Source organism: Mobula birostris, chromosome 15 (assembly GCF_030028105.1).
Source record: "Mobula birostris isolate sMobBir1 chromosome 15, sMobBir1.hap1, whole genome shotgun sequence".
Classification (NCBI taxonomy): Eukaryota; Metazoa; Chordata; class Chondrichthyes; order Myliobatiformes; family Myliobatidae; genus Mobula; species Mobula birostris.
The window spans coordinates 67,834,455-67,860,924 of NC_092384.1; the positions used below are offsets into that span (position 1 = coordinate 67,834,455).

General features: G+C 39.9%; 1 protein-coding gene across 4 annotated transcripts in view; it reads left to right on the forward strand.

Moving 5' to 3' along the window:
* The window catches only part of wwox (WW domain containing oxidoreductase), a 1,166,408-nt gene that overhangs the window by 744,889 nt on the left and 395,049 nt on the right, over positions 1-26,470 (forward strand). For 2 of the 4 annotated variants that reach the window (XM_072279200.1, XM_072279197.1), the window contains one exon: positions 10,147-10,218. The exons of 1 other annotated variant lie outside the window; for it this stretch is intronic. In XM_072279200.1, the coding sequence (XP_072135301.1) occupies positions 10,147-10,218 (72 nt within the window). Of the gene's footprint in view, positions 1-10,146; positions 10,219-14,869; positions 14,893-26,470 lie in introns of those variants that run through there. One more of the 4 variants, XM_072279199.1, reaches the window with a different exon arrangement.

A 26,470-nucleotide genomic window follows, 5' to 3' on the forward strand; every position in this document is an offset into this window, starting at 1 on the left:
AAAATAACATTTCTTGCATGACCCCTGTCAGTATAACTGTTTAACAGGTTCGCCCCATATGGAAGTCTAGTTTATACAGAGCTTTCTGTCTGTAAACCACTGTTAAATCCCACTATGCTGGCCCGTGTGTATCTTGGCTCAGTTTTGCAGTCTCTCCTTTGTATTCCTCAATATCAGCTAATCAGAACATAGCTGTAGGTCTTTTCAGAGAAAGTAGAAGAACGTTCTTAGATTATACCCCTTGACACTAAATTTACTGGGGCGTGCTAAACGTGCTCTTGTAGGTTTCTGGACTTGATTTTGTGTTGGCACCAGCACCAACGGCGGTTAGTAGTGTGTTCATAATGTTTTTGTGTTATATTGCTGGTATATTTCTGTAGCTAGTTAATGTATTTCATGTGCAATGTTTGGAGAGGCTGATGTCTCTGGAAGTCGGAAAAAGCCTCAGTGATGAACTCTCGTCCAGCATTAGGAAAGAAAATAATTAATAAAGCTTCTTGCCATTCTGTCAGAAATATCTGAATGCACTTAGCACATAATAAATTGCACTTCTTTTCCTGATAGTGCAACCTGTTGCTGTAGAGGCAAATATAGCAAGAATTCTGCATGTCAACAGTGAAAGACAAATTAGTTTGTTTCTGATGTGCTGTTGCGATGGTCAGGACAGAAGATGTCCTCTGCACGCCTCCATGTCATCCAGTGCAGTCTTTTCTGTCAGAATCAGAATCAGGTTTAATGTCACCAGCATATATCATGAAATGTGTTGTCTTTGCGGCAGCAGTACATAATAATAGAAATAAAAAAAATAGTGAGGTACTGTTCATGGGTTCAATGTCCATTCAGAAGACAGGTGGCAGAGGGGAAGAAATTGTTTCTGAATCGTTGAGTGTGTGTGCCTTCAGGTTTCTGTAACCCTCTTCTTGATGGTATCAGTGAGACTAAGGCATGTCCTGGGTGATGGGGGTCCTTAATGATGGACGTTGCCTTTTTAAGGCATTGCTTCTTGAAGTTGTCTTGGATACTACGGAGACTAGAGCCCATGATGGAGCTGACTAATTTTACAACTGTCTGGAGCTTTGTTCTGTCCATCGGGATGTTAGGGTGAATTCCATTTATGGAGAATGGCTTGTGTGTGACTTTGTTTAAAGCAGGCAAGTTGACACAGTCCTTAACAGATCAGGGTCAGGGCCCTGTCGCATGAAATGCAAGATGACTGGGGACGCTTCACTGCTGCAGCCTTCAAAGCTCTTATGTAGAGTCATCTTCTTCTGCCTGCTCCATCGCTGAGGTCTTGGTTAGATCACTCTTTGCCCGGAACATCCCCCTTATCTTTACTGTCAACGAGGTGCAAACACTAGGAGCACTGGTACAGATTGATTGAAGTTGTATGGAGATATGAGAGGGTACGGCTGTTGGAATCTGGACGTCGTGGCTTCGTAGCCTCCTGCTGGCATCTGAGGAAGCCAAGTGAATAGCTTCAGGTCTTCAACTGCATCCAGTTTAGGGCAAGAGTTTGCAAAAACTGCTTGCACTTTGCCACATTTGGACAGGGATATTGACTGGGAAGGCTCAGAAGGATTTGGGCCAAACCGGGGCAAAAGGCATTGGATGAGATGGACATCATGTCGAGCACAGATGAATTGAGCCAAAGGGTCTGTTTCTGCTTTGTATTGCTGTATGACTCTTTGACACTTTTGTGCAAGTGTGTGTCCGATTTGTTTAATAAAAAGATTCTCATAATCACAATACTGGTGGAAGCTGAGAAGTTAAGTGTCAGCCCTTTGACCAAACTTTGATTGGTCACTGTTGTCTCAGAGCAGGATTTGCACCTACATCTGTGAAACTAATTATGAAAGTTGGAATACTCATGACCAGAAAAGTTCTCAGGACATGAGACTGTATCTAACACTGAATCTGATGCACAAAAAAACAGACTGGTTCAGGAACTATATAAGACAGCTACACGACCTTCTTCGCTACTTCTTGTGATACCTCTGACAATAACAAGTTTCCTACTTGTACCAACCTAAATTGATGCTGGTAACATGATTCCTAAACCTTTTGACCAACTGAGTCAAATTGTGGAACCGTGCAATTCTAGCAGGAAAGCAAAAGACATTTTATAGAACAGTTTTCTCTATAACCAGAAATAACTGTGATAATTTTATCTAAAACTGTTCAGAATAACAACACACAACATAGGGCCATCATTAAGGAGAGTTTTATTGACGGCTAATGTATCATATTTTTAAAGTTCTACAGGCGATACCTGCGTATTGTAAAGAAGTATTTTATTTTTATCCTCGTTTTCTCCAGAGTAGTGCAACCACAGACTTTCATTTGTGTCACTAATGGGAGAGTTAAGTTGCAGTGTTCAATGCAGCTAGCATTGTGGACAATAATATTAAAGCATGAAAAGAGAGAAGGTCAGCTGGCTCATTTCCTCCCCGAAGTTGTTTGGGCTTTTTTTGGAACAAGCTGCTTGAATAGCTTTGACATCCTGATAATACTCATGTTCTCTCTTCACAATTCATGTTATCAATGTTCTGTTTATTTATTTGCACAATTTGTCTTCTTTTGCACAAGGTTATTTGTCAGTCTTCGGAAATTTGTATTTCTTTATCTTCATGGAAATGCTTGCAATAAAGTGAATCTCAAGGTAGTGGCAACATATATGTACGTACGTTGATAATAAATTGTACTTTGACTGTGACTTTTATATCAAATCATCAGCCTCTGGGGTATATATGAGTGAATCAGTTAATAGAGCATTGATCCTTTGCCCATTTAAATAATTTCTCTTGTAGTGAAAGTGTGAAATGAGTCGTTTTGCATCTGGTGAATTAGACTCACTCAAGCTAACTTAAGCATTTGGATGTAATATTAACTATCAAAATGCATTGTTCTTCAATAGTAACTTCCGCTTAATGTGTGATATTCAATCTACACCATTCACAAATCCATCTGTAACCATCACCAGCACCCTATCAACCACGCGTATATTTGATCTACAAAGTTCTATATTTTTAAATCTTAATATTTTCACACCAATACATCTTCATAAAGGAAAGATTAAGGACAGTTGCATGGTCTAGTTTTGCAAGCAGCATATGGTGCAATATTGTCATAGAAATCAGGTAGATTTTACGCAAAGCTTATATCAAAGGGATGGATAATCTTTGATCAGTACTCTGCCAAAATAACCCAGTTATATTTTCCTACTAATGCATTTTCACAAATCTTAGCATAGTATTATTTTCCTTTGTTCCTCTTTCTTTGTCTCTTGTCCTTTAGTCAGACTAAGAAGGTGGTTTTCTCTTGACTGCTATCCCAAATCACACCTACAACCAGAAAGCATGCCGGAGTGGGGACTACAAAGCCAAAATCTGTGGCCAGGTTCAGTTGTATTTTTGGACATATGTTCAGTGGCCACTTTGTGAGGTACACCTGTACACCTTTTTGTTAATGCAAATATTTAATCAGCCAATCATGTAGTAGCAGCTCAATGCATGAAAACATGCAGACATGGTCAAGGGGTTCAGTTATTGTTCAGACCAAACTTCAGAATGGGGAAGAAATGTGATCGAAGTGACTTTGACTGTGGAATGATTGTTGGTGCTAGACGGGGTGGTTTGAGAATCTCAGAAACTGCTGATCTCCCTGGGTTTTCATGCACAACAGTCTATACAGTTTGCAGAGAATGTTTTGGGAAAAACAAAAACATGCAGTGGGCGAAAGTGCTTTGTCAGTGAGGGGTCAGAGGAAAATGGCCAAATTAATTTAAGTTGATAGGAAGCTGAGAGTAACTTGAATAACCACATGTTACAACAGTGGTGTGCAGAAGAGCACCTCTGAATACACAGCAGTTTGAACCTTGAAGTGGATGGGCTACAGCAGCAGAAGACTGCACCAAGTTCCACTCCTGTACCTAACAAAATGGCCACTGAGTGTATGCTCATTTAAGAAAAAGTACCAAGTGCCTTACAACACTGAGGAGTGATGTTTTGGAGATCAACCTTATTTGTGTTATCTGATTGAAACAAGGTGCACTTCTTTCCTCTTCTGATAAATTATTTTGTCTATTTTCCCCATAGTCCAACTGAGGTCAGCTTGGAAATTAAGGACAGGAAGGGGTCAGTGTTGCTTGACCTTATTGACCAGGCAGCACAGCAGCAGGAGCCCTTATGTGGGGAGAGGCCGCGTCTGTTGCAACAAGCCTGGTACACTTGGCTTGCGTTTCATCCCCTGCAGTAGCTCATCTTCGGCTTTCTTCCTGAGTCCTGTTCCTCCTGCTGATAAGAGCTCAGCAGAGGCTTAGAGCGGCAGCTGGGCTCAGCAGCTGCCTGGCTCCGGAAAGCTCGATTAGAGGGTGTGCTAACCTTGCAACAACCTGGTGACATCATCATTTTTCACCTCTTTTCTCTCTCCCTCGCTCTTCCTTCATTTGCCCTGCACTGCTTAGTGGGCACACCTCCACTGTCACTCTGTGAGGCTTGGAAAGGTGCACAGTAGGTAGACCGGACTGGATGATGAATGCCGAACACAGTCACATATTTTTAACCTATCATAACAATGCCTTTTCAGTCACTTTTTCAAGTTGGAACAAAATGACAAATGCAGTATCAGTATCCTGTACATTTTTTAAGAACGGTAATGCTGGATTACACTAACTGCCTGTCATGGAAACACCATTATCCTAAATACGAATGTTCCTACTCTTCTACGACTGTATACTGAAATATGTTAACATCAGCAACCATTTTTAATGTGTGTGTGTGTGCATTATCTAGATATATTTGTCAATGAAGGGAACCTAATTTGTGTTACCACTGCCAAAATACTAATTGGCCATGATGCTTTGTAATGCATTATAGTGCAAGGTGTTTCTCATTCATTATGAAGTATGTGAATACAGCTCAAATACACTAAGAAACAATTGCGCACCGCACTCACTGCTGTTTTCTTTCTTTTCCCCCTAGCTTCTCCATCTCTTGTTTCCGTCTATGTTAAATTTAGAAGGTTACTTATTTTTCATGTTATTATCTTTTTACTATTGAGATACAGTGTGCAATAGAGCTTCCGGAACTTCGAGCTGCACCGCCCAGCAATCCCACGATTTAACCCTAGCCTAATCACAGGACAATTTACAATGACCAATTAACCTACTAACCAGCAGGTCTTTGGAGTGCTCGGAGGAAACCCACAGGAGCACGGGGAGAACGTACAAACTCCTTACAGACAGTGGTGGGGGTTGAGCCTGGGTCGCCTGTAATGTGAAGCATTGCACTGCCCACTATGCCCTCATGCTATCCTGTCTGGAGATGCTTGAATCCAGCTGGCTTTGCCTGCAAAGGGAGGAATGATTTCAAGTATATTAACACATAATTGAATAAAGCAAAAGCCTATTAGAATAATCTTCCCATCAGCATCTAGAAATCACAGCAGAATCTTAAAATACAAAGTGATTTCACTAAAATCAAAATATTTCAATTGGAGTTAAATTATTCACATTGTGATTTCAATTTTTTTGAAGATTGCACACCTTTAATTGCTTGGGAGTAGGAATGGTCACGTTGTTCAATTTATTGATTCTAATTATTTCTCACTTGGAGAGATACTAATTACATGGAGGGGTGCAGCTTAAAGGGCTTTGGGCCGAATGCAGGAGACGGTGACTCGCTGAGTGAACACCATTGTTAGCATGGACTGATTGGGCTGAAGGGCCTGTATCTGAGCTGCATTGCCCTCTCCAAGATTATTTACACCTGCAACAAACTGCATCGCTGTGCAATACAGCAACTGCACTGCGGCAGACAGTAAGGCTCTACAACAAGTAGTCAAAACTGCCCAGTAAATCATCGGCACCAGCCTAACCCCCCCCCCCCGCCCCCACCATCAAGGATATATATACAGAAAGGTTCTGGAGAAAGGCCTGTAACGCCATGAAGGATCCCACTCACCCTTGCTCATGGGCTGTTTCTCTCACTCCTGGCTATGCAGCATCCATGCCAGGACCACCAGACTCAAAAACAGTCACTTTCCACAAGCAGTAAGGCTGATCAACTCCACCACCCACTAACCCACCCTCCTTACCCAACACCACCACTGCTTTATCATTTCCTGTCAGCCACCTTAGGTACTGTACAGTACATGCAATCAATCGATGTAATCAGCTATCTTACATATTTATATTTGTGGTTTTTTAGTATTATTGTTTTCTTTATCTTACTGTGCTTTTTCGTGCTGCATCGGATCTGGAGTAACAATTATTTTGTCGTACTTTGCACTTGTGTACTGGAAATGACATTAAACAATCTTGAATCTTGAAAGTGCCTTGTTTTGAATGTATAAAGCCTTGTCATGGTAGAGATTCTTGACAGTGGCTGCCTCAGGAACGTGAGTACAGTGATCATGAACATATGAACAGATGTGGGTCAATCTGCCTCTTGAGTCTGTTTTTCAATTCATTTCGACCATTAATGACAAGTGTGGCGACATCCTCCACTTGCTCCGTACTCTTTGATGCTTCAGTCCTGTCAACATTTATTAACGTTAGACCTAAAATGATTAATTTACCCAGACTGTTTGAGATGGAAGACAGTCCCATTTTTCTATCAACTTTTGCATGTTGAAATGTTTTTCAAGTGAATGACTTGGCTTTAATTTGAGATTACATGCCCTTGTCCTAGACACTGTCTCTCATCAATTGCTTTTGTCTACATCATTTCATTTTAAAAACCTCAACAACTTCAGTTTGCATTAATGGTAATCTATTGTCTGAGATGAAGGTATTTTTGTCACACTTTGACTGTAATTTGCTACAATTAATCCATTGGGTTAGGTAAGTGTCTCCTCCAGTTACTTGGGTATTTTCTTGATGTTACAGAGCTGATCAGATTTTAACTTTATCATACATTACATTGTGATCAAGGCTGTCACTGGTACATTTGTATGCCAAAAATGAGTTTGGTGATTGCTAATGGAATTTGGATCTGCATTACTTTTTGAATAAAAGGGTTCATATTTAATTTTCCAGTATGCACAATCAGAATACATTATTTATATTTTTATCATGAAACTTGTATGTGATAGCTGTGATATTATTACAAGAACCATCTGACAAAACCAGTGTATTTTCAGCAGATACTTTAATAAGCATCTGTTCACGCTGTCTGTGCCGGAGGTGTAGTGGCATCCACACCCAGACTTTGGGGCATGGAGTCCCGGATTTGAATCCAGCCAGCTCCTTGTACGAGTTTCACCCGTGCTAGGTTGAGCGTTGAGCTAGCAACTCGGTCTTGTGAAACAGACAAACGTTAAAGAAAATGCGAAGTGTGGCAAATGAGTCGCGGGAGGAACTTTCCTGTTCACAGTCAAAGTCTCAACAACTTAGTGTAGTAGTTAGCGTAACACTATTACTGTGCCAGCAACCCAGATTTAGTTCTGCTACTACCTGTGAAGAGTTTGTACATTTTCCGCCTGACCATTTCAGGGTGCTTCGATGTTCTCCCACATCCCAAAGGTGTACAGGTTGGTAAGTTAATTGATCACGTGTGTATAATTGAGCTGCATGGGTTGATTGGGCCAGAAGGGCCTGTTATCATGTTGTATTAATAAATAAATAAATAAATACATACATAAATTCTAGCCACATTTCTAGAAATTTCTGTTTTTACATCAGATTTCCAGCATCTGCAGTAGTTTTTTTTAAATATTCAAGATATCTCAGTGTTAATCTTGATGGAGAAGAATATATTTCTCCAAATATTCTTTCCAAAGTATTATTGATAAATTTAAGATATTAATGACAGTCATTTGCTTATTGTTCTATTTGCCAGTTTATTTCACTGTATGGTTTCAACTCTAAATTAAAATCTAGCCTGATCTGCCATTAGAGAATTTAAATCAGTTTTTTCGCCATTAGACAGCAGGTGAGAGTACATGCAGAAACTCTACTTGCATGGGACACTTTCACAAGGCTAGTTTTATCAGAATTTTTTCTCCTTAAAACAAAAAAATTAAATAGTTGAAGATATTAAGAAGCAGAGTTTAGCCAAGAAATTTTAGGCACTACTGTACTATCATTGCTTTAGTGTTAGAAGGTCTTGAGTATATTTTCCATTGACACAAAATGGAATGGGTAGAAAGCTGGCCAATCAAATTGGTAATATCGAGTCATTGCACAGCTCTACTATGAAAAAAGCTTTGCACAGAAATGTAAGAGCAACCTACCCCAACTTCACCTCTCCCCTCCATTCCACCCCTCTGACCTCTCTACAATATGGTTTGTTGCTTTATTAACTGATTGCTTAATGAACTGTGATTGTTCATCTTCAATAGAAATTCAAGCCTTCCAGTTGTCTCAGTAAATAATATTTCATTCAGAATGGAAGAAAGAAATTTAAACCTATTCCAAGTGGCAGAGAAAGGTGAGAAGGCAGAGAAAACAAAGGAGAGGTCTGTATTAGCATGGATGACTGGAGAGACAGAATGATACTAGTTGTCACAAACACAAGAAAATCTGCAGATGCTGGAAACCCAACCAATGGACACAAAGTGCTGGAGGAGCTCAGTAGGGCATGCAGCATCTATGGAAAAGAGTAAACAGTTGATATTTTGGGTCGGGGTGCTTCGTCAGGATCCCGATGAAGGGTCTCGGCCCGAAACGTCAGCTCTTTACTCTTTTCCATTGATGCTGCCTAGCCTGCCGAGTTCTTCCAGCATTGAGTGCCTGATACTAATCATGATGGAGTTAGTGGTCAGCAAATAACAGAAGTGGGGAAACAGGAAATTTGTAAAATTGGAATTTACCAGAAGAAAAAATTATGAATGCTGTGGGTATAAGTCGCAAACTGAGAGTGCCTGATTAAGTGGATACAATAGGGTCTTTTAAGAGGTTCCTGGATAGGTACATGGAGCTTAGAAAAATAGAAGGCTATGGGTAACCCTAGGTAATTTCTAAACTAAGCACATGTGGTAATTTCTAAAATAAGCACATGTTCGGCACAGTATTGTGGACCAAAGGGCCTGTATTGTGCTGTAGGTTTTCTACGTTTCCATGTTTCTACGTAACTAAAATTATTGAATTTATTGTTGAGTCTACGCAATTGTACTGTGCTGTTGGATTTGGAGATGATATTGTCCAGAAGCTCCTTCAGAAGTCAAGAATGAGGTGTAATTCTTGTGGGTACAGCCGTTTTATTAGATGTTTGTATTGTAGGAAATAGCAGTAACTAACTCACTCAACTGTAAGTATGGAGGAAAGAGAGAGCAAAGAAAGACCGGAAGACAGAATAAAAACCTTGACTCATGATTGATCTTCATACTGAAAACTAGCTCAAACGAGTCAGATAAGAAAATTCTTTTGATAAGTACAGCCGATGAGACAGTTTGATTCATGCTGGCACAAGCTTAGAGACAAAGAAACTACAAAAAAAGGATAAAAGAGATGAAGATTAGCTTTATTTGTCACATGTACATCAAAACATACATTAAAATATGTCATTTTGCATCAAATTAATCAGTGAGTATTATACTGGTAAGCCCACAAATGTTACTATGCTTCTGTAACTGACGTAGCATGCTCAAACTCACTAACCCCAACCATACATCTTTGGAATATCGGAGGAAACCAGAGCACCCAGAGGAAACCCATGTGGTCACAGGGCGAATGTACAAATTTCTTAAAGACAACAGTGGTAATTGAAACCTGATCTTAAAGCAGGCCCTGTAAAGCATTGCACTATATAGGCATCCGTTAGTCTCATGAGACCATGGATTTGCCCCTTGGAAGGTTTCCAGGTTGCAGGCCTAGGCAAGGTTGTATGGAAGACCAGCAGTTGCCCATGCTGCAAGTCTCCCCTCTCTACGCCACCGATGTTGTCCGAGGGAAGGACATTAAGCCCCATACAGCTTGGCACCGGTGTCCTTGCTAAGTGCCTTGCTCAAGGACACACATGCTGCCTCAGCCAAGGTTCGAACTAACGACCTTCAAATCACTAGACGAACGCCTTAACCACTTGGTCACGCTCATTGCACTAACTGCTACGTAATCATGCTGCCCTTTCAAAGTTCAAAGCTCAAAGTGATTTATTATCAAAGTGCATATATGTCACGATATATGACTCTGAACTTCATTTCTTGCAGAAATTCACAGTAAATACAAAACACAATAGGATCATTGAAGGAGTGCATCCAATGAGAGACAAAAATCAACGTGTAAGTCATAAAAACTCTGCAAATACAAAGAGAGAAAAAATTGTAAATATTTAAGCAATAAATATTGAGAACATAAGATAAAGAGTCCTTGCAAGTGAGTCCATAGGTTGTGAGAACAGTCCAGTGATGAGGTAGTGGTGTGAATCCTGAGGCTCTTGTATCTCCTTCCTGTTGGCAGCAATGAGAAGAGAGCATGGCCATTGCTCTTCCCGAAGTCAATAATTAGCTGCTTGGTCTTGCTAACATTGAATGAGAGGTTGTTGTTCTGGCATCACTCAGCTACATTTTCAATCTCCCTTATATGTGCTGATTTGTCACACTCTTTGATTCGGCCACCAACAGTGGTGTCATCAGCAAACTTAAATATGGCATTGGAGCTGTGCTTAGACTTCCTATATTACTGTTTTTCCTGTGCAAAAAATACAAAACCAGCTATAACACAAATGTTTAAAAATACACCAAACATTTACAGCCAAACAGTTGATTATACAAACATATAAGCAATTGTAAAGAAAGTTAAAGTACAAGAAAAGTGACAGTTTGAACACTGGTCAAACAGTGCTAAATCAGGCTGTTCTTGGTGCTTGCACTGAATTTTATTGGATGGTGTAGGAAGCCAGAGGTAGCAGTAAAGGAGTGAAATGGAGTATTTAGCCTGGAAGTCCAGGATAACAGTGGTGGAGGGGAGGGGAGGGAGGGAGGGAGGGAGGGAGAGAGGAGGAGAGAGAGAGAGAGAGAGAGAGAGAGAGAGAAGAGCAGTTACATAATCTGCATCTGGTTTCCCAAAATGGCTTTTCACAGATGCTGCCTAACCTATTGAGTACTTCCTGCCTTTTCTCCCTATTCCAAATTAACAATACAAGTTGTATTTTGTTTTAAAAGTATTTCTTTTAAATGATTGTGCAATATCAGTTCTATAAATTCACGTGGCAGGTAATTCTTCTTAAAAGAAATGGCATAATTAAGCCTTCGTTGGAACTAGTGATGATTCATGGATTTGCAAACGCACAAGAAATGTTCAGTTTCACTGATGTTTGGAGAAGCCCACTGAGACATCAATATCCCGCTGCTGAGCAACCGAGGTGTTAATGTTCCTTAAGGTAAAAGTAAGTCTTTGATGAGTTTCTAAAGGGAATTGTGTCCTTTGGTGCTTGTGATTGACCTTTGGCCTCAGGATGTGCCTTTCGTGTATCAACCCCAGGCTTCCTCAACAATTGTAGTTTGTTACCATGCAAATTAGATGTAGATGAGGCAGGAAGGAATTGCACTTGGAGAAATGTCCCAAATTGAATTTCTCTGGAGGAACTGCTTAAATGCAGTTCTTATTGTATTTTGAAAAGGAAAGGCAATGTAAATGTAGATTGACTGAATACAACTCCCAGGGAGACACAGTGGAGTATCCTGTTTATTTCTTGCAAGCTATGAAGATGATGGGAAGAAAAAGTACTGTTGATTTTTCACCATTTTATATCTATCTTTAAAATGCAGTTGATGATATATTGATCTAAGATTATGACCAGAGATACAGCCATTTTCAGGGCATACAATGAAACATTTAATTCAGTAACATACAAAGAGAAAAATTCGCAATATTGATAATGGACTGCAGAATAGACATTTTACAGGAATGACTGTGGTCTTCCCGCAGTGTATGTCTTTAAATCGGTGCTTTCAATGACTGAAGTGGAAACAGAAAATTCCAGAAGTACTTGGCCAGTCTGGCAGCATCTGTACGGTGAGAATCGGGGGTAACAGAATCAAAACCAGATTTAATATCACTGACATATGTCATGAAATTTATTGTTTTGTGGCAGCAGTACAGTGCAAGATATAAAAAATATAATTACATTTCTGGGCGGTGTGATTTGAAGGGCTGGAAGGGCCGATTTTGCACTGTATCTCAATAATTAAAATAAAATAAGGTATTCCAGTTAGCAAGAGGGTGGTTGATTAGAACAGGAATTTGTTGTAATGTAACTGAAGTGTGAAGGCGCCTAACTGTAGAAAAATACTGCAAGAGTTACCCACTATAGCTATCAAATACATTGATAGTGAAACTTCTAAAGTGTTTAAAATATTGAATTACTTTTAATCAGAAGACTTCATATTCAAACCTTACTACACTACAAACTGAAATTAAATCTGTACTTGCTGGAGGTGACAGAATGAAGAGGGTTCTCATTGCAGCATATTGAATATTGAAAGGGCTAGATAGAGTGGATGTGGAGAGGAATTTTTCCAATAGTGGGTGAGTCTAGGACCAGAGGGCACAGCCTTGGATTAGATAGTATCCTTTTAATACTTACTTTATACTTTATTGTCGCCAAACAAATTGATACTAGAATGTACAATCATCACAGCGATATTTGATTCTGCGCTTTCTGCTCCCTGGATTACAAATATTAAATATTAAAAATAGTAAAAATTAGTAAAACTTAGTAAATATAAAAAATTAAATTATAAATCATAAATAGAAAATAGAAAAATGGAAAGTAAGGTAGTGCAAAAAAACCGAGAGGCAGGTCCGGATATTTGGAGGGTACGGCCCAGATCCGGGTCAGGATCCGTTCAGCAGTCTGATCACAGTTGGAAAGAAGCTGTTCCCAAATCTGGTCGTACGAGTCTTCAAGCTCCTGAGCCTTCTCCCGGAGGGAACAGGGACGAAAAGTGTGTTGGCTGGGTGGATGAAGAGGAATTTCTCTAGCCAGAGGGTGGTGAATCTGTAGAATTCATTGTTGCAGATGGCTGTGGAAGCATTGGATATATTGAAAGTAGGGGTTGATAGTTTTTTGATTTGTCAGAATTTCAAAAGTTATGAGGAGAAAGCAGGAGAATGGGTTTGAGAGAGATAGTAAATTAGCCATGATTGATGGCAGAGCAGGCAAGATGGGCCAAATGGCCTAATTTTACTCCTATGTCTTATCGTCTTGCCTCCTTTTCTGTCTAAATACTATTTAACTTGTGTTTCTGTTAGAAGGCTCATGTGGCCAAGCATTAACTTCACTCACCATTTACATTTTACATGTATTAGGACTTTTGCTGTGTTGTGTTGGTCAGGGTGCAGCATGCAACAGAACGCAACAAAATTCAACAATTATTAAGAATTACATAAAAATAAAGTTGGAGCTTAAAGTATATTTATGGAATAAATATAGTTAAATACATAAATGCCAGCATGTATTTACATTGTAAACAGCATTATATTGAAGTGTTTACAGTGCAGTGGCAGGGGTGATAGATAGGCGAGATTATGGGGTGTGACTATAGTGATTGATCAGATTAACTGCCTGAGAAAGGAATTTTTCAGATGGCATGAAGTTTTTTTTAATTTTAGTTGCCCTATAAGTGCTTTCCAGAAGGGAGCTTTTGTGAAAGGCAGTGTGCAGGATGGGAAGTGTATGGGTAGAGTGGATGGAGGTAGATGTGTTATAGGGGAAAGGCAAAAATCTTTTTGCAGTGATATTTCGGTTCTGAAAGGCTCAGTAGCAGGAAGATAATAACGTGACAACACCAACAGTGGAGCATGTACAGGCTCTGGTTTGTACTCTGTGAGGTAAGATCCGCCTGGCATTGCAGTTCCAATACTGACTAGAACCAGATACTCTTCAAATTACCCATAGTTCCTCCTGAACAGCAAGGTGCTTTTCTTCCTTATTTAAAACAGATGCAGATCCTTCTGGTTCGTGAATAAAATGCCGTCTCTGTATCAATTCAAAAGACACTCAAAACCATACCAAAATTAAGCCACTTTAAACCTTTAACCTGCAAATCCCCTTCAGTTGTTGTGGCAATGAGACATGAACTGTCTCCCTGTTCATTCACTTCACTCGTTAAGTCAGTAAGTCATTAAAAGAAAAACATATTCTGTGCTTTGATTTCAAACTGCTTATATAGAATACTCAATTTGAAATTCTTTTTGACCCTGAACCAGATGTACTGAAATAGCTTACTCTTATTAAAATTTAAAATAAAACAAAAATAGATGGAAATACTCAGCAGGAAAGCCAGCATTTATGGATAGGGGAACAGTTCAAGTCTAATTAAAGATCAATGATTTGCCAGGTTCATTCTTTTATTCTTTCCAATGATGCAGCTTTCTTTAGGAATTTTCTGTTATTTTTAGATTATCAGCATCTGCGATGTCTTTCTTTTGAGATATTAAATTTAATGTATATTCTTTCTTCCATCTGACCATTCATTATTTTTAATTTTAAGCCCTCTTATTTGGTTCCCCCTAACACACATTACCTGGACAGCTGAGGTGCAATGAGACTATGGGATGTTCACTCATTTGGAGGAATTCAGATGTTTGGGCCATCATTTCAGAATAAACAGTTATCCATTTATTTGAACTGACGAGGGTGATGAATCTGAATCTTTGGAATTTCTAGCACGGAGAGACATGAAGACTGGCCTACTGGAATGTTCAGGGCTGGGACAGCCAGACTTGTAGATTATAGAGAAGTCATCACTGCATTGACCCACTTAGCTACTTTTTCCATTGCCAACTATTTTCGCCCTTAAAGTATTTCCAATTTGTTGTTAAATTGTGACCCTCCTCAAAGATGGTATATTTCAAATTATAGCAGATTTTTTCTCATCTCCCATTTGTTTTAGCAATTATTTTAAATCTGCATCCTCTCTCTTGCAGTTCTTACACTACTGAAAAAGAGGCTGCTTTTTATTTCCTGAAGAAGTATCTCGGCCTGAAACATCGACTATCTATTCATTTCCGTAGATGCTGCCTGACCTGCTGAGTTTCTCCAGCATTTTGTGTGTGTTGCTTTGGATTTCCAGCACGTTCTTGTGTTTTTGTTTTCTTTTTCGAAATCCTTCATGATATATTGATTGTATCTTTGTTACCCTTCTCTGTTTAATAAAACTAATACCAGCTGCTAAATGAGATTGCTTTTATGCCGTAGCTTTACAATAAATCCTCTCCTTATTCATGTCATTTCTTCACCCCAGTCACTAGTTAGGGTCCTGTGTTCAATGTTACTAATGTAATTAAATACAAGTTTATCACTTTTTGTTGTCTATGATAATCTCTGTAGCCTTTTTAATTCATCACCTCATTGTTCCCATTATTGCAAACATGTGCAGTCTTTAACTACTTCGCTCTAGCTCAAATTAGCATTCTCAGGTCATGGCCCAATTTTGCCAAAATGCAATTTGTATCTACCGCTGGGAATTTCTCCACTTTTCACGGGGTGATGTCCAAAATTTCCTCAAACCCACCAGTGCCCTTCACTGAAATCCCAGTGATAATGCAGAGAACATTCTCACACAAGGACAAGGAGGTCGTAACCCCATCATGCGTGCAGACTGCACTTACTGTAAAGCCTTCCCCAGCCCACTGAGACCAAACAAACACAAGGTTGTGTCGGAAGTTCATTTTCACCGGTTGTCGAATTGCTATGATAGCTTTAATTGAGCCAATTTTTTTCTTCTTTGTAGTTCTGTACAAGGAAGATTCTGATCAAATATCACCAAATAGCAGTTGAGATTCAGATGCTGGTTATTCCTGTACAGATGTTCAGTGGCCATGATCTGCAGAAAACAAAAGCAGTGAAAATCTAACTCATCTTTAACTGCAGCCTCAGCACCAAGCTGTGTTCAATTCCACAGTGACTAAAGGGCCATGAGGAAATTTTAACTCTGTGACTGCATTTTATAAATATAATCTTGTACTGACATTTACCATCGGCTGTTCAATACCATCATTTCTATGTTTCAGTTACATATATAAATGGTCTTCAGTGTTTTGAGAGCATACTGTTATTCTTATTACTTGGTAAGACACAATTTATATCTTGTGCACACGTAATGTTTTTCTTGCTATTCGTTATTGGAAGTGCGAATGAAAATAATCATAAAGGATTGATTATTGGTTCCAAGTTAATATTTTAGAAATCTGTTTAACCAAAGGTTATAATTAATATGGGCATCCTTTTGTTTTGAATTTACATTCAGTGTCCTCTTTACCAGGTACGCCAATATACGTGTTCGTTAATGCAAATATCTAATTAGCCAATCATGTGGCAACAACTCAATAAATGAAAGCATGCAGAGATTATCAAAAGGTTAATTTGTTGTTCAGGCGAAACACCACATTGGGGAAGAAATGTGATGGAAGTGACTTTGCCTGTGGAATGATTGTTGGTGCCAGACAGGATGGTTTGAGTATCTCAGAAACTGCTAACCTCCTGGGATTTTCACGCACATCAATCTCTAAAGTTTACAGAGAATGCTGTGTAAAACAGAAAAAAAACATCCAGTGAGTGGCAGTTTTGTAGGTGAAATTACCTCTTTAATGAGAGAAGTCAGAGGAGAATGGCCAGATAGGTTCAAGCTGACAGGAAAGTGACAGTAACTCAAATAAACATGCAGTGTGCAGAAGAGCATCTCTGAAAGTACAACATGTGAAATTTAGAACTGGATGGGCTACAGCAGCAGAAGACCATGGACATGAGGTACAGGAGGTACCCAATAAAGTGACCTCTAAGTGTTCATTCCTATTTTAATATACAATTGAACATTCAAATGGTGTAAGTTATTTAGGTAGAATCCTTTGGGACAGATGTTATGTGAAAGGTGAATTTACAAACTCTGCAAACGACAATTACTGAAGGGTCTTAGTTTATCTCTGCGGATTCTAATTTAGCTGGTAATGCTGCTTGGGTCAATAACTCTTCCCTTTGTAGTCAGACACTCAGAGTTTGAAGAGAAAGGGTAGATTGGAAGTTGATATTTGTCCTGACCCGGACTGTTTCATTATAAGAATGTATTTCTTCCGTTCTGATTGGACATTCAGGGCGCATTGTGTAAAAGGGATCTGAACGCAATATCAAGATGTGATCATTCAACCTTTTAAGGTGACAAGTAAATTGTGAAGCTACACTGATAAGGTTTTTTCTAATGAAAACAGGTAGCTGGAAATGTTAAGAATGCAATAAATTTTTTTTCATCTTAAAGATAATTGTGGACTTTTTAAGATGTTCTAAGATTCTGTTGGGAAAATTATTCTGTGTTTATCTTTGTGCTCACTCAATAATGTCAGTAAAAAGCGTGTAATCATTTTCCTATTTATTTCGTTCCCCTTCCCATCCACTTTGTTTCCCTTTAATTGCAGTTATTTTTAAATTTTGTTACATGCTCTAATCATAAACTGAATGTATTTGTGTTGTATATTTATAGCAGCAGAGTTATTGAATGTGCTTTTTATGGCATTACTGGTAATCCAGAGAATAGCTAATATGTTCCATATATATAAAAAATAAAAACCTTGGTAGTCAGATTACAGTATTGATTGTTGAAAAACGACCCGGCGTAATTCTTCAGAGGCAAAATAGCCCATGTGGTTTATCACATTAATCTTTTCAAAAGAAAAATTGCCTTTGGTTCTGCTGTTTTTCTTTTCCATACATACAACCTCAAACTAATTAAATTTGCATAAAATATTTGGGGATATTTATTAACCACATTTATTTATCTTCAGTATGAAATACTAAATTTCAGAAAGGAAAAACAAAGCCTGCAGAAGAAAGTGTCTTCATTTATTCTAAACACCAGTGCAATATTATATTTATTTGTGTTCAAAGGCTGCATTTTAGTGGGCTTTGAATGTTGATATATTGTGTATTTTGCACATTTAAAGGTGTACTTAAATATTATTGGTGGTGCTTAGAAATAATATATTACATTAGTTCTTGTTAAACCTAAAATAATTGAGAGCAGTCTGTACTTCTGAGGAAGGTGTCTTTATTCTGAATAGTTTGATTATTTCCTGATCTTTATCGCATGTTTCGGTAAAGCGTGACAGAGTTTTTACTGAAATTATAGTTCTTGAATGCAAATTCATAGAAATTTGTTCTCAATTGTCTGGTCATTTCTAGGAATAAAATCTGTGGAAGCATCTCCCCCTCCCACATGATCTCCTTATAGGCAGGACTTATCTCTGGAAGTGATGAACCATTGCATTTGATACACTTGCACATCAGTAATTCGACAAGAGATCAGCCCTACTCATAACATTGACAAAAGCAGTTGACTAAAGACAGGCAGAGCTGCTTCTTTTAATTCTTTCAGGACTGAAGGACTTTATTTTCACCATACAAAAAAATCCCTTTGTCATGCATTTCAGCCTGGCCCTTCATGAATTTTACCTGTACCCTTGCCTTACTGGAAAGTTGCTTACATAGTAGTGTGCATATACAGGCAGATATATATATCTCTGGTTTCTTCCATCCTCCCATGCAGTTATAGGTTACAATTGAAGATTTGGTTTCATGGCGACTGGCAGCTTTCTGGAAAGTTGCTTTCTATCTTTGTGTAATCTTTCTTAGTCAACAAGTATTGTTGCTGAGGAAATGAATGAGGGAATGGAGTGAGTATACATGAGAGATGGAGGGAGGCACCATTACCAGGAAAGATCTTGCCCTCCCCCAACCTTCCTACACTTCTCAAATCACATTAATTAAAAGAAATGAAAAATACAGATGCCAGGAAACTAAAATGAATACAGAAAATGTAATTTCTGATTTACTTTAGAATGAAAATAAAAAGCTGTAAGTACCTGAATTTATTTATTTGGAAATACAGCATGGAACGGGCCTTTCTACCTAATGAGACGTGCCACCCAGCAGGCCACCTTTTTAACCCTAGCCTAATTACAGGACAATTTACAGTGACCAATTAACCTGTGATCCAGTACGTCTTTGGACTGTGGGAGGAAACTGGAGCACTGAAGGAAACCCATGTGGTCACGGGGAGAACATAAAAACTCCTTAAAGAGAATGCCGGAATTGAACCCCAAATTCCAATGCCCTGAGTGTTATGCTACCGTGGCATCCAGTAAACACACATACTGACCTGCTAAGTGTCTCCAGCATTTTCTGTCTCACTTTTCCACAGACAGGGATCTTCTGGCCCGATTTGCCTGCTGCCCGGGATTATATTACTAATTTTAATGTGGTTTAAACATTAATGTGTAGACCTGTGGAGGTCAGCCTGCTCTTGAGAAGAGCTTCAGGTGGAATCTTGGTCCTCAGTGCTACCCATAAACCTGACCAGTGTGGACTTGAGCAGGAATCTCATAGGAATGCTTGACAACCAGTAAGGCCACACGCTCAGCCTGAGAGTGAATGTTATTGAAAAGTTAAAGACTGAACATTATTGAAAAGTATTTTAAAGGAACATAGACACTTAAAAACACTGGAAACTTTGTAAGATTAATATATTTAAATTAGACCAACTAAACAACAAAATGTAAGTGACCAGAAATGTACTGTTTCCTTGTAATTGGAATAAATGGAGTCCTGTTTCAGGGTTAACTTGGGACACGTGTTCTGCAGGTAATTTTCACAGACTACTGAGAAATGATAGTAAGTCTGTACTCTGTTGCCCTGCTCCACCAGCAGTCCAGTGTCAGAGGCAGTGGGAATGTGTAGAATTCCTGAACCTCCTCACACTTGCAGAAGTAAATGCCAGCAAAAGCACCGGCATTGCTTTTCTGCGGAAGATTTGCCCCTTAGGTTTGGATATATCAGGCGGCAGGAGGTGACCCAGTGTGGTAGCTCAGATCAAAAGTCTAGCCCTAAGGATCTGTGGGATAATGAGAAGATCATATGTTTTCTCAGGCATTGCTTGGGAGTATTGTGAGCAGTTTTGGGCCTCTTATCTAGGACAAGATGTGCTGGCATTGGACGGAGTCCAGAGGAGGCTCCTGGTAACGATTCCAACAATGAAAGCATAAATGCTTGAGGAGCATTAATGACTCTAGGCCTGTACTCACTGGACTTCAGAAGAATGGGTGGGGAGATCACATTGAAACCTATCGAATGTTAACAGGTCAAGACAGAGTGGATGTGAGAGGATGTATCCCATGCTGGGGGAGTCTAGGACCAGAGGGCATTGCCTCAGTATAGAGGAACATTCATATAGAACAGAGATGATGAGAAATTTCTTTAGCCAGAGGGTAGTGAATCTGTGAAATTCATTGTCATAGACAGCTATGTTGGCCAAGTCTTTAGGTATACTTAAAGCAGAAGTTGATAGCTTCTTGATTAGCAGGGGTGTTAAAAGTTACAGGGAGAAGGCAGGAGAATGGGGTTGAAAGGGATAAGAAATCAGCCATGACCATAATTCTCCTCCTATGTCTTATGGTAATTTTGAATGGTGCAAATTAAGATTTTTTTTTTCAGAATTTGAATCTGAGTGCAGAAGTTCAGCTTATATAATGTGTTGAAATGAATTAATATTAATTCAATAATACTTTCTATTAGTCAGAGCGAGAAAATGTAAATAACTTTATTGGAAGCATGGGCTGAGTGTGACTTTACCAACAGAAAACTTTTACCAATGAAAATACTCATTAGTTAATTAATTATTAGCATTCTATCCATCTATCCATTTCAGTGATAGGATTTCATTTACCCTGCTGACAGTCAATGGTCATCTCAGATTGCTTGTTTGAATAGAAGTAGGGCATAAAATTTCTTGACTCGGTGAACTCTCATTCTCTGAATCAGAGGTTGCAAAGAAGGTTGATTTTTTAAAATTTTTACTTTCTTTAAAGGTACAGCATAGTAACAAGCCCCTTCGGCCCAACGAGTCTGTGCTGTCAAATTGTAGCCATGTGACCAATTAATGTCTAACATACGTTTTGGAATGTGGAGGAAGCTGGAACACCTGGAGGAAACACAGTCGGTCACAGAGAGAACATACAAACTCCTTACAGACAGCAATGGGAATTTAACCCACGTCTGCTGGTGCTGTAAAGCGTCATGCTAACCACTATGCTACCGGGCCAAATCTCCAAAGTTAACCTCTTTAAGTGCCACTTTCTACTTCCTTGGTGCTTTTATTCACTGCCTGTCCTGCACCTCTCCCTTTCCCACTTATGCTTCATTTGGATCCTGCAAATACATCATTTTTTTCTGGTAAAGAAATAGTTAAGGTGCTGACTCCGGAGCCTACATTGCCCCGGTTTCATGTAAGGTTACAACAAAAGTATGCAGCTTGGAAGTGTTAACAATTTGGGGAGGTATTCTTGTAAAAGGTTTAAAAAGCTGTGGCTGTTAATGCGCTTGGAAGAAACGTCTCACGTACACTGCACCCCTGCTCCTGAGAAAGATACTGGCATCTTGCTTCTATAAAGCCACAATGAGCCAAGCTACAGAAACCTGCCTGGAAAGTCATGCCGGGTTAATAAATTCCATCTTCCTGATGTCTGTTTAATATCCAGCGACGACTTAGTGTTGCCATAAATAAATGATGTTGATACAGATGCATATTCATTTATTACTGCTTGTTGTCACGACAACTGAGATTGTGATATATATCTTCCCGGATTCTCACCATTGGTATTTCTTTAATTAATCTGCTCAAAGGTGTTTCTTTCTTATTTATTTCTCCCAGAGTTTTTATGCACTTACTGTATTTCCAAGTGTTGTTTTCTGCTTTTCTTTCCATCTACCGGCCATATTTCATTGCTCAGCATGGTCAGTTTGGGGTGAGCCTGTGGTTATTAATTGTGTGACTATTCGATACCGTGAAGTTGAGTCTGATCTTAACTTAGCATCATCTAAATCTGGAGCACCAGTATGTTCAGCAGCCAGCCTTCTAGACATTAGCTCAGTGTTTTAAAAAGTTAGGTGCTACTGTTACAAACAATTACGACATAGTTTATGATTTTTCAAATTGCATTGCCTAAGCAGTACTAGCCACACTTAACTATATAACTATATATAACAATTACAGCAGGGAAACAGGCCATCTCGGCCCTTCTAGTCCATGCCGAACGCTTACTCTCACCTAGTCCCACCGACCTGCACTCAGCCCATAACCCTCCATTCCTTTCCTGTCCATATAGCTGTTCAATTTTAACTTTAAATGACAACATCGAACCTGCCTCAACCACGTCTGCTGGAAGCTCATTCCACACAGCTACCACTCTCTGAGTAAAGAAGTTCCCCCTCATGTTACCCGTAAACTTCTGCCCTTTAACTCTCAACTCATGTTCTCTTGTTTGAATCTCCCCCACTCTCAATGGGCAAAGCCTATCCACATCAATATCTATCCCCCTCATAATTTTAATACCTCTATCTAGTCCCCCCTCAACCTCCTACACTCCAAAGAATAAAGACCCAACTTGTTCAACCTTTCTCTGTAACTTAGGTGATGAAACCTAGGTAGCATTCTAGTAAATCTTCTCTGCACTCTCTCTGTTTTGTTGACATCTTTCCTATAATTCGGTGACCAGAACGGTACACAATACTCCAAATTTGACCTCACCAATGCCTTGTACAATTTCAACATTACATCCCAACTCCTATACTCAATGCTCTGATTTATAAAGGCTAGCATACCAAAATCTTTCTTCACCACCCTATCCACATGAGATCTTCAGGGAACTATGCACCATTATTCCTAGATCCCTCTGTTCTACTACATTCTTCAATGCCCTGCCATTTACCATGTATGTCCTATTTTGATTAGTCCTACCAAAATGTAGCACCTCACATTTATCAGCATTAAACTCCATCTGCCATCTTTCAGCCCACTCTTCTAATTGGCCTAAATATCTCTGCAAGCTTTGAAAACCTACTTCATTATCCACAACTCCACCTATCTTAGTATCATCTGCATACTTACGAATCCAATTTACCACCCCATCATCCAGATCATAAATGTATATGACAAACAACATTGGACCCAGTACAGATCCCTGAGGCACACCACTAGTCATCGGCCTCCAATCTGACAAACAGTTATGCACCACTACTCTCTGGCGTCTCGCATCCAGCCACTGCTGAGTCCATTTTACTACTTCAATATTAATACCTAACGATTGAACCTTCCTAACTAACCTTCCGTGTGGAACCTTGTCAAAGGCCATATGGACAACATCCACCGCTTTACCCTCATCAACTTTCCTAGTAACATCTTTAAAAAATTCAATAAGATTTGTCAAACATGACCTTCCACGCACAAATCCATGTTGACTGTTCCTAATCAGACCCTGTCTGTCCAGATAATTATATATACCATTTCTAAGAATACTTTCCATCAATTTACCCACCACTGACATCAAACTCACAGGCCGATAATTGCTAGGTTTACTCTTAGAATCCTTTTTAAACAATGGAACAACATGAGCAATACACCAATCCTCTGGCGCCATCCCCGTTTCTAATGACATTTGAAATATTTCTGTCAGAGCCCCTGCTATTTCCACACTAACTTCCCTCAAGGTCCTAAGGAATATCCTGTCGGGACCCGGAGGCTTATCCACTATTATATTCCTTAAAAGCGCCAGTACTTCCTCTTCTTTAGTCATCATAGTTTCCATAACTTCCCTACCTGTTTTCCTTACCTTACACAATTCAATATCCTTCTGTTTAGTGAATACTGAAGAAAAGAAATTGTTCAGAATCTCCCCCATCTCTTTTGGCTCCACACATAGCTGTCCGCTCTGATTCTCTAAGGGACCAATTTTATCCCTCACTATCCTTTTGCTATCAATATAACGGTAGAAACCCTTGGGATTTATTTTCACCTTACTTACCAAAGCAACCTCATATTTTCTTTTAGCTTTTCTAATTTCTTTCTTACGATTCTTTTTACATTCTTTATATTCCTTGAGCATATCGTTTACTCCATGCTGTCTATATTTATTGTAGATATCTGTTTTTCCAAACCAAGTTTCCAATATCCCTTGAAAACCATGGCTCTCTCAAACTTTTAACCTTTCCTTTCAACCTAACAGGAACATAAAGATTCTGTACCCTCAAAATTTCACCTTTAAATGACCTCCATTTCTCTATTACATCCTTCCCATAAAACAAATTGTCTCAATCCACTCCTTCTAAATCCTTCCGCATCTCCCTAAAGTTAGCCTTTCTCCAATCAAAAATCTCAACCCTGGGTCATAATTATATTGAAACTAATGGCATTGTGGTCACTGGACCTGAAGTGCTCCCCAATGCAAACCTTCGTCACGTAACCTATCTCATTCCCTAACAGGAGATCCAACACTGCCCCTTCTCTAGTTGGTACCTCTATGTATTGCTGTAAAAGACTATCCTGCACACATTTTACAAACTCCAAACCATCCAGCCCTTTTACAGTATGGGCTTCCCAGTCTAAGTGTGGAAAATTAAAATCTCCCACAATCACAACCTTGTGCTTACTACAAATATCTGCTATCTCCTTACAAATTTGCTCCTCCAGTTCTCACTCCCCATTTGGTGGTCTACAATACACCCCTATAAGTGTTACTACACCTTTCCCATTCCTCAATTCCACCCAAATACCCTCTAATCCATCCTGCCAGAACACCGCTGTAATATTTTCTCTGACAAGCAATGCAACACCTCTCCCTCTTGTCCCTCCGATTCTATCACACCTGAAGGAATTAAATCCAGGAATATTTAATTGATAATCACACCCCTCCTGTAACCATATTTCACTAATAGCTACCACATCATACTTCCAGGTATCAGTCCATGCTTTAAGCTCATTCACCTTCCTTATAGTGCTCCTAGCATTAAAATAATTGCATTTATGAAATTTTCCACCTCTTACTCTCTGTTTATCACTAATGGTGCGAACAACTTTACTATATTCTTTTTCTTCCTTCCTCCCTACATCTGTTCCTACACTCTGGTTCACCTCCCCCCTTGCATTTAGTTTAAATCCACTGGAGCCTCTCCAGCAAACCGACCTGCAAGAATATTTGTCCCCCTCCAGTTCAGATGTGAACCGTCCCACCGGAACAGGTCCCACCTTCCCTGGAAAACTGCCCAATTATCTATAAATCTGAAGCCCTCCCTCCTTCACCATGTCTTCAGCCATGTGTTGATCTGCGCTATCTTACTATTTCTAAACCCGCCTGCATGTGGCACTGGTAGCAATCCTGAGATTGCTATTCTGGAGGTCCTATCCTTTAACTTGGCGCCTAACTCCCTAAGCTCACCTTTCAGGACCTCCTCACTCTCTCTACCCACATCATTGGGCCCTACATGGACCACGACATCCGGCTGCTCACCCTCCCTCTTGAGAATACCGAGAACTCGATCCGAGATATTGCGGACCTTGGCACCAAGGAGACAACAGACTATCCGAGATTCTCGATCCCTTCCACAGAACCTCTTATCTGTCCCCTTAACTATTGAATCCCCTATCACTACTGCTCTCCTCTTTTCCCTCCTTCCCTTCTGAACTGAGGGTCCAGTCTCGGTGCCAGAGATGCAACCTCTGCAACTTGTCCCCGATGGGTCGTCCCCATCAACAGTATCCAAAATGATGTACTTCTTATTGGTGGGAACGGCCACAGAGGTGCTCTGCTCATTCTGTCTGTTCCCCTTCCCTCTCCTGACAGTCACCCAGCTACCTGTCTCCTGACTCTTAGGGGTGACTATCTCCCTGTAACTCCTATTTATTTCTGCCTCTGCCTCCCGAATGATCCGAAGTTCATCCAGCTCCAGCTTCAGTTCCCTAACTTGGTTTGTCAGGAGCTGCAGCTGGATGCACCCTTTACAGGTGTAGTCATCAGGGACGATTGTGCTCGCCCTGACTTCCCACATACTGCAAACGAAGCACTCAACTGCCCTAACTGCTGCCTCCATTACCTACTCTTAAGGTAATTAGATTTATTAAAGGAATTTACCCGGCCTTACCTCACTTGGAGTGAAGCACGTCCTCAGCCTCTGCTCGCCAAAGCCTCAGGAGCCAAAGCCTTCCTACTCTGTCTCCCTCTACTCCGTCGCCCGCTCCGTTAATCTTCTTGCTTTTAAACACTCCTGCTGCCTCACAGTCCGACTTACACGTGCGTACGCAGTCATGCCCCGTTCAAGTGCCGAAGAAATGACCAACCTGCACAATCTTCTCGCTTTTAAACACTCCCACTGCCTCATGGTCCGACTTACTCGCACTTGCGCAGTCATGCCCCGTTCAACTGTGGAAGAAATGCTTGTGAAAATAAATTAATGTACTTACCTTACTGGGGCGTCACAGTCGCGTAGCACTTCGTGCAATGCTTTCCAGCACCAGCTGTAAGATCAGGGTTCAATTCCCACTGCTGTTTACAAGGATGAGAAAATCTGCAGATGCTGGAAATCCGAGCAACACAGACAAAATGCTGGAGGAACTCAGCAGGTCAGGCAGCATCTATGGAAAAGAGTACAGTTGACATTTCAGGCTGAGACCCTTCATCAGGACTGCAAAAAAAGATGAAAAGTTAGAGCAATAA